This window comes from Diabrotica undecimpunctata, chromosome 2 (genome assembly GCF_040954645.1).
Source record: "Diabrotica undecimpunctata isolate CICGRU chromosome 2, icDiaUnde3, whole genome shotgun sequence".
Lineage (NCBI taxonomy): Eukaryota > Metazoa > Arthropoda > Insecta > Coleoptera > Chrysomelidae > Diabrotica > Diabrotica undecimpunctata.
This window is the reverse complement of record NC_092804.1, coordinates 130,517,319-130,530,029: the sequence shown is the minus strand read 5'-3', so window position 1 is coordinate 130,530,029 and position 12,711 is coordinate 130,517,319. Positions and strand designations below refer to the sequence as shown.

General features: G+C 30.7%; 1 protein-coding gene across 5 annotated transcripts in view; it reads right to left on the bottom strand.

The window, feature by feature from the left end:
* LOC140434875 (ras-related protein Rab-37-like) overlaps positions 1-12,711 on the bottom strand; it is a 258,107-nt gene that overhangs the window by 30,134 nt on the left and 215,262 nt on the right. For all 5 annotated transcript variants that reach the window (XM_072523471.1, XM_072523472.1, XM_072523469.1 and 2 more), the window contains one exon: positions 4,481-4,591. In XM_072523471.1, the coding sequence (XP_072379572.1) occupies positions 4,481-4,591 (111 nt within the window). The remainder of the gene's footprint in view (positions 1-4,480; positions 4,592-12,711) is intronic.

Here is a 12,711-nt window from a genome sequence, read left to right as displayed (position 1 = left end):
TGGTAAGAAACTCAGATTAAATCGAAACGCAACCATTTTCGTATATTTTTTTGTATAGGTCTCAGAATTTCAAACAGTACCTACATTTTATGTACTTAACGTTAAAATAGAAGTATCAGTTAGAATATTTTTGTTACTAGTAAAGAATTGTGTCAGTTTTTTTTTAATAACCATGTATGATTGTTAACACGAACATCAAAGATTAGAATATATACAACGGTGATTAGACTGGTGCTCATGTATGGGTGTGAGACGTGGACCCTGACCAAAGAAACTGAAAGAAAACTTAATGTTTTGAGAGGAAAATCCTCAGAAGAATCTTTGTGCCTTATCACGACATTAATAGCAACCAATACTACATAAGAACAAAATGCTGAGGTCAAGCAGATGTATAGAGGCGATATAGTCCAAGAGATTAAATCCCAACGTCTAAGAACGCTGTCCATATACTCCCTAATAACCGCCTTGCCAAGTTAATATGGGAGGAAGCCCCCACAGGAAGAAGGCCCTTAGGACGTCTACGAATGCGATGGAGAGACAATATATGGTCAGATCTAAGAACAATGGGGTTGTCCACTGACCCAACTATTATGGACGACCGTTCAAGATGGAAGCAAGTTGTGCAGTCAGCCAAAACCCACCCCGGGTTGTAGTGCTACGAGAAGAAGAAGAATGTATGATTGTTGTAACGTATTTAAGTAACATGCAGTGCCATTTATGTTATTGCGTTGTGAGCAGAGACAGGAATTTACTAAGCAATTCGCACTATGTACTCGTAGGAATAAAATACTGCAATAGATTGGGCAAAATTTATTTACCATTAAGCGCAACCGGTATCACAATAATAATTGTTGTTGTTGATACCAACAGATTCGGGTAAACGTATGGTGCCTTATCTATATTTTTTTAATGGGAGTAATAGAAATTGCTTAGTAAATTCCGGTCTTTGGTTATAAGGATTATTTTTGTGTTGGCCAATTATAGGCCTACAAAATTAGACTATAATATAATTATAAGGCTGCATTTATTTAAGAACCACCTGGTCACTACCTTTCAAGGTAATGGTAAAGAAGTGGACGAAGATGATAATTTGTTTGGAGATGATGATTCGAATATTGATAAAACCTATGAGCCTTTAAGTAATAAAATCTCAGAATCAGATGACAATGATGTGAGACGTATAGGTAAATTAGCGAAAACAAAGGTAAAAGATAATGATATGAAGTTATTTTAGAAGAAGAGAAAAGTGTCAGAAGAAAGGTACAAAATGTAACTAAGTGCAAACAAAAAGGTAGAAAAGGTGTAGTGAATGAACAAAATTGGGTCTGTAATGTTGGCAAACGAAAAATAGCTGATGAAAAAGAGTATCTCAGTCAAAGAGGCGAAAACATGCCTGCAAAAATGTTAAAGCCTCCTTGCATGTGACGTTTGAAATGCTCTGAAAGATTGGCAGAATACGAAAGACAAAAAATCTTCAACTTATATTGGACTGAGACAAAGGTTTCAGATATTAAAAAATAATTTATCTTCTCATGTGTCGGCATCTACCCTACTCTTCGATCAAGAAAAAAGACCCAAACTCTACCAAATCTAAAAATAATACACTACACTACCATTTTACAATGAACAATCAGCGATTGAAGGTGTACAAGGTTATGTTTTTAAACTCACTTTGTATATCTAATTTAGTAGTAGTGAATATTTTGAAAAAAATTGAGCCAGGAGGTTTAATTAAAGCTGATCAAAGAGGTAGACACACGACAATCAATAAAACCGAAACCAGTAAAACTTAAAACAATTGGACTTTATAATTACTAAAGATTCATCAAAAAACACAAAGTACTCTCTGGTGATTTTCAAAAATGTTTGCCTTCACCACTAAAAAACAATTGTATTAGTTTCTACAAAAGGAAGCCTTGGACATTAAATTTTACAATATAGGATGCCAGTGATTCTTCTTTCGACAGGACATCACTCTTTCGACCAAGAACTGCTATGGACAAAATAAAAATATAAGTATTATAATGTTCTATTTTTGGATACTGCATATGTACCCTCAAATAAAGATGACCACTTAAAAGTTTTTACTGAAAGGGCACACGCATATAGAAGCAGACAGTGTCTATGCTTTGATCGAGAGAAAAAGAAAGAAACTTTCCAATTTGGCCATTTTAACACCATGGGACTGGCAACAGCTAGTTAGGCAAACACCAGGTAAATACACAGATTTCAAAAACTTTAAAACGCTGTTCGATAAGAAACTATCACCTAATCCTTCTTTTGTAAGTAGAAAAAAGAATAATAACAAAGAGCCTGTTCTACTCTCAACATGTTAATATGTATTTTCCAACAAGTCCAACAAGACCACATTGGGAAACTCTTGTATAAGACCGATTTCAATAATCAAAATATGTATGAGGTCGACTTCATAAGGTATTGAAGACAGCAAGTAACGTTTCCAGCCCAATTAAATCAAGTCTCAGTAATCCCATTACCAATCACAAAACAGAAGTACAATGACTTAATTGCACTATTGCCTTTTGTTCCGTCGGTTTGTCATGCGTTTTATCAAAGTTTAACACATAGCGATGTAGTCACAAACGATTACCCCCAAGAAAATGAAGATGATACGGAGCCTATTTAATAATTTTGAGTACTTAATTATTATAACATTATAATAGTTGTCTCTAATAAAATAATAGTATAGGCTGTTTAATGTGTTTGTCTTCTTTATTTTGTAGAGACCTTAACATGCAATGTCACAGTATTTAAAAAAGTTGTTAGAGGTAAACAACACTATAAATATAACACTTGCAAGGAAAAACGATTATACACACAACAATAATAATATATTAATCTTGGTTAAATATAAGAAACATTTCAGTATTTACTGATTACAAATTAAAAAAATGTTAAAACTGCTCTCCTGAAAAAGTAAGAAAATATAGACATAGTGTCCATTACCTCCGGCTCCGGGGTACAAATATATATATATATATATATATATATATATATATATATATATATATATATATATATATATATATATATATATATACAAAGACAAAGGATCCTTTCACAATACAGGAGTCATCGAATGTTGTTTATTCTATAGTGCCAACTGTAAAAACGTGTATATCGGAGAATCATCTCGTAATTGTCACAATAGAGTAATATCACATCGCAGCGACATAAAAACCAAAAAGATAAACGCATGTGCGCTCACAGAACATGCATTAACTTTAAAACATGAATTTAATTTCGAGGATTCCTGTATTCTGGCTAAAGAAAAAAACCATTCAAAACGTGTTTTCTTGGAAATGTGTTTCATAAAATCTAATACGTCTTGTATAAATAAAAAGTCAGACATAGATAAATTGAGCAACATTTATTGTTACTTACTGACAAAACATCAAAAATAAAATAAAGATTTACTTTTACACATACACACCGTAATACACCAGCATACAAAACATGTTGCCTACTATCAAGACAGGTTTAAGATACTACTTCCATTAATATAATAGCAGGAACTCCTAATTACTTTTTAATCACACTATTTTTGTTTTTTTTTTCTGTTCTCTATGGATCAGTCAAAACACACCATGAAAAGATGTCACTAACAAAATTTTAACTTTCCAACTAAATTTTAAAATGTATATTGTCCATTATTTTAAATGTTATATTTTATATGTGTGTTTTTAATGTTAAGTGTCGTAGCTTTAGAAAAATAATCTCAACGACTAGTAAGTTGTAATGACAATTTGAGATATGTTGTAAACATTTACACTTTCTTCTAATTACAGTGTCTTGAAGAAGGCATAAAAGAATTCCGAAAGCTCGACCAAAAGTCAAAAGAGTGTTTCTATAACATCCCGGCCAAACCTACTGACTGCAGCCCTAATAAACTGTGTTGTTTGTTTATATCGGCAGTCAATAATATCCAGTATTTCTTATATATATATATATATATATATATATATATATATATATATATATATATATATATATATATATATCTATATATATATATATATATATATATCTATATATATATATATATATATATATATATATATATATATATCTATATATATATATATATCTATATATATATATATATATATATATATATATATATTTATATCGAGAATAGTGGATTGATGTTAAGAACTGCTATTGTGGCGCTAGTTCCATACGATCGCCTCAGTCGCCTCAGCATTTTACTGCGGAGAAATAAAAGTAATATAACGCCAGTATAGATGCTTGGCTTCAAATAAGGCCTGCGTTAAAATATAATAATGACAATATTTTTGATACATATACAGTCAACTACTTTTACAACCTATTCAAATAGTACATAATACACAACGATTCTTTGTTACTAGCTATTTGTGACCAATATTTTTTAGTCGTCTGTATTGGTTTTAGTATCCCTTTAAAACTTTTTCAATCAATATATACATATATCTTTACTCACCTAATAACATAATCACGACATCGTCTTGTGCGTATTCTCGTATTTCGCCTAGCCAAGCTCGTATATTATCAAAGCTCGTCTTGTTCGTCACGTCGTAGAGCAAAAGCAGAGCTAAAAAAGAGAAGAAAACGTCATTTTATATCTATAAATTTATGTCCGTATTCCAAACCGAAAAACAAATAATTAGTTGAAAATATGATGATGACATTGTTACTTTGGTTTAGGATTATATTACTATTTATTACTGTGTTTTGTTCATATTGCACAAATTGTATCTAGTTACAGTATAATCTGCTCAATTATTTTAATTGCACGACCGAAAATAAATGAAATTAGTAGGTTTCAAAATGTTCCATTTTGGTGATATACTGATAAAATTATAGAGGTTTGTATAAATAATTATTTATACCAGCCACATATAAATAAGACTAATGGCAAAATTCCAATACAACAAAAATACACAGTGACAATCTGATATAAAATTACCTTAAACGTTAAAATACAGGGTCGCCAAACCTCTGGCTTTCTTTTATTACGGCTAAATTATGAAGTATTTAAAAAATGTTTATAAAGAAAATGATGTATATCAAAGACGTCTTTAATATAAAATAGTTTTCGATTATACAGGGTAAGTCGGAACAACGGACCAAAATTGTGTTTTTTCACCCACCCTACATACTTAGTGTTTTTAAATACAGAGTGACTCAAAAGTCTGGAAACCGCCAAGTATCTCATAAATTGCTAGTCATAATTGTACAAAATTTAAGGTATACCTATTTTGAGATACGGAGATTCATTTGATATTTGCAATGTTGTCAGATTTGGCGTTTATCTTATATTGTTAGTAATTTTGGTTTTTCAAATTCATCACCCTGTATGTATAGTCATTATTGGAATCTCCTATTTAATACGAGTTCAACCATATGTAACACTTATGATTTTATGTAGTCTGAAAGATCTTAAATACATAAAACAGAAGTCTGGCAACGCCTAATTTTCTTAATAAATGTTTTAATACTAACTATTTTCAACTACATTAAAACATGACAATTAATAGATTACAACATTTTTTAACATAATGATTACTTTCTCAAATGTTCAAAATGTGCTCCATTTGTGAGTTGACAGTACCCTAATCGACAGTAAAATGCGTCTACCACATGTCTCCATGATTGTCTAAAAATTATTCGAGATTCCTTGATAATTCGTTGCCTTAGCTCTGCAAGATTTGCTAATTTAGTTTTGACAACTGAATTTTTCAAGTATCACCAATAAAAATAATCTTTAGTATTGAAATCAGGTGAACGTGGAGGCCATTCAATTCTACCTAAATTCTATTCTACCAAATAACGCCAAACATTTACACACAAATGAGCTAGAGCTCCATCTTTCTGAAACCACATCTGAACAAAATTGGACCCAATCAAGTTTCTCGGTGTAGGTACAATTTCATTTCTAAGTAACAAATCGTAACTATCTGAAGTTAAATTTCCTTCAATAAAAAATGGCCCAATTAACTGAGTACCTACTATACCTGACCATACATTTAATATTTGTGGTCTTTGAGTATGGTTTTTACGCATCCAATGTGGATTTACGTCACTCCAGTACCTTAAATTGTGTCGATTTACACTTCTACACAGTGTAAAGGTTGCTTCATCGGAGAAAGATATTCTGTTAACGAAATTTTTATCATTTTCAATTTTATCCATCACTACCTCAGTAAACTCTAATCTACGATCGAAGTCATCTTCACTTAATTCTTGCAATAAGTTAATTTCGTATGGTTTAGATTTATTCTTACGTAATATACGTACGACTGAAGAACGACCTACATCATGTACTTGTGCAACCCTGCGTGAGGATGTATGTGGATCTTCAACAAAACTTTGCATTATACCTAAAGTTTTGTTGTCATTTATAACTCATTTCGGTCTACCTGGTCGGCATCTATCTTTTACTTCTCCAGATTCCTCAAATCGATTTGTAGTTTTTTGTACCGTCGCCTTATGAATAGGAAATCGGTTTGGGAAAGTATTATTGAACAAGTTGGTTACAAATTGGTTGAACTAGTATTGAATAGGAGATTCCAATAATGACTGAACATACAGGGTGATTAATTTGAAAAACCAAAGTTACTAATAATATAAGAGAAACAGCAAATCTGGCAACATTGCAAATATCAAATATGTATCCCAAAATAGGTGTATCTTAAATTTTGTAAAATTATGACTAGTAATTTACGAGATAATTGGTCGTTTTCAGACTTTTGAGCCACTCTGTATATTTTTTAAATCTATGAAGAGTATGTATCAAGTTTTATAGGTGTAAAGTTGATATTGTTTGAAATATTTACACTATTATTGAGAAAAATGGTGGGATTTAAAGGGATCTGAATTAGTAATAAAAATCCAAATGACATAAGTTTTTCTAGTATAGTGTCATTTTTAAATAATTTAATATCGTTGGCATGAAGCCATAAACTATACAGTGGGATTACTATTTTCAAATACAAAATTTTCCAGTTTTTGTTATTGAAACACCCTGTTTATTATTATTGTATTTTGTAGAAAATATTACAACTTTTTTTTGATATCAGGTTGTGAATACCTAGCGTATTTGGTTTTAGAAATATTTAGAGAAGAACTATAGATTTTACGTTTTCACAGATTTTTTAATAATAAATTTATATATTATAAAATATTTGGGTACAAACTAATATATAACACACAAAAATTATATAAAATAATAATCTAATTTTATAAATCTAACCTAACATAAATCAAAATATCAAAGATTAAATAAAACGAATGCTAGTAAAAGTTAGTACAAAATATTATTTTATATTATACTATATTATATATAAAGGGTGAGTCATGAGGAACTTTACATACTTCTACCATATGTAGAGTCCCTCAGGGAGCATATCATGTGGCCACTAAAAAATGTCAACTCCTCTTCTTTATTAATTAACAGGGTGATTTGTGTAATTGACCATTTATTTCATATTACTGTAGTGTTTATACGGCTCATTTGATTTTTTTAATTTTTGCATGATACAGTACACTACTATCAAGCATTCGACTGGTATTAGCTAAACTAAACAATTCCAGGACTGGCTTTGGAAAAATTAATTTAGGGATTCGTATTAAATATTACACCTTGTATAAATTTTTTTTAAAATGCAATAAGTGATTTTCAAACTACATAAATAGCCAATGAAAACGACATATGCGACAATGTTGTCGCACTTTTATTAAATTTTTAGTGAACGATTAAATCTTACCAAAAATAGAACAACCATAATGAAGTATCAAATTATAAGTTATTAATTTAAACAAATGTTATAAACATTTTAATTAAAATGAGTTCCTACAACATAATCTAATACGTAGAAAATGAACATCTTTACTGTCACTTTGTATTATCTCTACGATAGAATCAATTGTTTTTCAATTTTAAATTTTTACTCATAGATCGTATTGGGGCATTATTTTCGATAAATAATAAATTAAATTGATTAAAAAGTCAAACCTCTTATATGTGTTAGTTTTTGCTGATTGTAAATGATTAAAATTTTATGTCAAATAATAATACATTGCATCAACTGTACTAAATAAAAATAAATCTAAAAAAGTTTAAAATGAAGGTTGGCGTTGACCGTTTGACGTTTCTTGATATTTTATACCCATTGTCATTATTGTCATTATCAATTGTTATTTATGTGTACAAGAATACATATTTCTTCTGTCATATCTACGTTAAGTACATTGTGTTTTGGTATAGCTTTTGTTACTTTCGTTCAAAATGCCACATCAGTTTTCGACCACAGAATATGCAGACATAATATTTGTTTATGGATTCTGTAATGGGAATGGTAGGGTTGCTAGTAGAGAATATCGCAGGAGATTTCCTAATCGTCGAACTCCCAGTCATCCAACATTTGGGTCAGTTTTTAATTATTTGCGAGAAAATGGCACTTTTCCTAGTGGAACAACAGAGCGACATGTAGATGAAGCGCAGGAAGATGACATTATGGACGCCGTTACTATGAACCCTACAATAAGCACTAGACAAGTAAGTCGAGAACTCAATGTTACTCAATCAAAAGTAAGTAGAGTCTTACAAAAAAATAATCTACACCCATATCACATTCAAATGGTTCAGCGACTACATGCTGGAGATGAGATCGATAGGTTGGAATTTTGTAGATGGATTAACAATAATCGACCAACGCTATACATGACACTATTTACAGATGAAGCCCAATTTACCAGAGACGGGATAAATAATTCACGAAATTCACATGTGTGGGCAGAAGAAAATCCCCATGCTATTCGAGAACGTCGTTCTCAGTTTAGGTTTTCGGTTAACGTGTGGATTGGTATCATAAATAACCAATTAGTAGGTCCTCACTTTTTTGATGGTCCTTTAACAGGGCAGATCTATTTGAACTTTCTACAAAATATTTTGCCGAATTTGCTTGCCAACGCGAACGTTGCTATCCGAGGGATGTATTTTCAGCATGATGGGGCACCCCCACACTTTTTACTGGCAGTGAGACAACATCTCAATAATGTTTATGGCAATAGGCGGATAGGACGTGCAGGTCCTATTTCGTGGCCTTCAAGGTCCCCTGATTTCAATCCCGTTGATTACCATATTTGGGGACGATTGAAGCAACTAGTTTACGCAGTGAATATTAATAACCGACAACAATTAATTGATAGAATTATACATTGTTGTAATACTATTAGAAACGATCCCCAGAGTATCCGTAATTCAATACGTCAATTAACAATTCGGCAACAAAAATGTGTACAGGCTGCAGGATTCCATTTCGAAAATCTATTTTGAATTATTTTTATTTTGTTACCATTATTGTATCTTTTCCAGTTCTAATTTATGGGTTTATCATAACTATGTACATATTTTTAGTTTTTTTTTAAATTGTTCTTCGTTATTGTTAGTAGTATTGTTGTGCAGTGACTCAGTTTATCATTTCAATTAAAATGTTTGAAATTTATAACATTTGTTTAAATTAATTACCTTATAATTTGATACTTCATTATGGTTGTTCTATTTTTGGTAAGATTTGATCGTTCACTAAAAATTTAATAAAAGTGCGACAACATTGTCGCATATGTCGTTTTCATTGGCTATTTATGTAGTTTGAAAATCACTTATTGCATTTAAAAAAATATATATACAGGGTGTAATATTTAATACGAATCCCTAAATTAATTTTTCCAAAGCCAGTCCTGGAATTTTTTAGTTTAGCTAATACCAGTCGAATGCTTGATAGTAGTGTACTGTATCATGCAAAAATTTAAAAAATCAAATGAGCCGTATAAACACTACAGTAAAATGAAATAAATGGTTAATTACACAAATCACCCTGTTAATTAATTAAGAAGAGGAGTTGACATTTTTTAGTGGCCACATGATATGCTCCCTGAGGACTCTACATATGGTAGAAGTATGTAAAGTTCCTCATGACTCACCCTGTATAGTATACAAAATAATGTTTAAAATGCCCATTATGTTCAAGACACAGTGGTATAAAGTTAATAAAGGACTGTCGAATGTCTTGTAACATTTCAGATCCAACGCTGGCAAGGGAATTTTGTATACGAATTTTCATATAATATTGTGGGTTCGTCTTTGTAAACTATATTTTTGATATTCAGAAAAAATAGTCCAGTAGAGTTAGTCTTGAAGCCATTCCACAGTATCACCGTATCCAATTCAAGTGTCGCTGTAGTTATTATTTAGCACACGTCTTTTGTACGATGACGGACATTTTTTGTACGATGAAGTGATGCTCCGTCATCCGTACGTTAAAACCACGTGTTTCTTTTAATTCCCAAGGGAATATCCTTTAACAAGCTAAGTAACTGGCCTGTTAACAACTTACATTACTTATTGCCAGTGATCGTCTGGTCAAAAGAAATAAGGTCCAATAGCTTATGATCCAGCAATGTCTCCGCAAACATTCAACGACCACCTATTCTGGAACGTGACTCGAAATAGGTGAAGATTTTCATCAGAGTAATAATTACAATTATGTGTATTAATGAACCCATTAAGATAAAATGTCGATTCGCCAGAAAATAAAATATTTATCAAAAAAATTATACTTTGACATTGCATTTCCTTTTCCCACATATAAAAATTCTTCCTTCTTTGAAAATTATTTTCCTTTAACTCCTGATGCGACTGAATTTTAAATGGGTAAAATTTGTTTTTGTTTATAATTTTTCGAAGAGTTGCTGCACTTAAGTCTATCTGATTGCTCAATTGTGCGTACTTATTTGTGGATTCTCTACCATACCTCAAAATTCATTTTATTAGTTAAAACCCTTGTGGGTGTTAATGGTTTTAAGTACTGGATATTGCCCGAAGGAACAAAGCGGTCGAAAGCTATTTTCGAAGGATGTCTTCTGTGCGGATATCTCTGACTATACCTTTTTGAATCTAGTAAATAGTTTTTAAGGCACTGTTCCACCAATTCTACTGTTAAAATATTCATTTTAAAAAATACTTTTTCGGACTATATCACAGAACTTTTTGGAGTAAAAAGTCAATCATCAGTGTGTTACCAAGTATATATGAGTCAATCCATTAAATATTTGGGTAAAAATCCTTAAAATGGTACAAAATTTATTATGTTACATTTTTGTTGAAGATGGTGTGATGTTAAAGGTTTTAACTATACCATGCATGGCACTTAAGACTCCCAATAGGGGTCGCTTCTGACCCTGAGACAATGTCTGAATTCAGAGACATTTTGCAATATCATTTGGCAGCAAGTGCTAGTAACCCACCGTTAGACCAAAATAATTTAAATAAAATTTAAAGAATTAAGTATTTTATAATATATAATAGTACATTATTATTAAAGCAATAATTCTTTTTAGGTTTAACAATTTTTACAAGCAGAGAATGTTTTTTTATTTTCATATAAAAAAATTATTTGTGGGTTATGAGCTTTTGCATCTTAGCGACGATAAATTACTTAAAGTACTTACGCCTAAGAGACAGAGCTACTAGAAGTCTCAACTTAATATCCAATGTTATAGGTACTAACTCCATTCTTATACATCCATTGTTAGATTGTTATGCCCATATAAATACAATAATTAAAACAAATTCTAATTGCTTCACTTTCAATTTTATTACAATTTAAAAATACTTTTTTATGATATACTAATCTTTTAATGTATGCAAAAATTTTTGTTTTATGACTGTTGTTGCTATTGTTGGTGGAATTATTTAATGGCCATTTTTGTTTCTGTGTTTAAAAAATGTTATATGTATTAAGTGGAAAAGGAGACCGATTGCAACAAGCAGTAAACGACGACAAAGAAATATTGTAAATGCACGTCCCTAATTGGATTGGTTCTTTTATAGATTTTTTAAATTTGTTAATTACAACGAATCCAAAATATATAATGTGTCTTCATAATATTCAAGAAGCTTATATATACATTATAAAAATGGTCTACCATAGAAATATGGTCTTTTAATGCTTCTATTCGACGCTGGTTTTTTACCGCTGCCATGTCGAGAAATAGATTTTAAAAATTATGAATGTCTATTCGATTTGATAATAAAATAACTAGTGCTGCTCGTAAAAACCAGGATAAACTTGCTACAATAAGGAAAGTATAAGATATATTTGTATTGCAATACTGCATTGGTCACGCCCGTAAAATTTAATACGTAGTCGAGTGTATTGTTTGTATAATTTAAAAAAATACCATATTGGATTTTTTTAGCAGTTATACCGATTCCAAATTTTTTAATAAACAATAAACTAATTTCGTATTTTATTATCTTTCATCTACATAGAATAAAATAGTTATTTTAGTGCACGATAATTAAAAACAAAAACCGTTTATTATTACTACTTTATAAAAACTAAACAGACCAATAAAATGCAGCAAAATTGATCTAAAAATATCAAAATGTAATTCAAGATACGTTTATAAACAATTTTTGCACAAACTCCTATAATGCGAGTGCTTTATAAAAAAACAGACATAAGACATTTAGACATAATATACACATAATATACACAAAAAAATCTGATTTTACTTTGATTTGCGCAAAGATAACACCTATTCTAATATTTGGGTCGTTAGAATCCCCTCCAGGTAAATCAGTTGACGTAACTCTACCTCTTCTCTCCTTTGACCTACTTGGAAAGGTAGATTTGTCATCAAGGA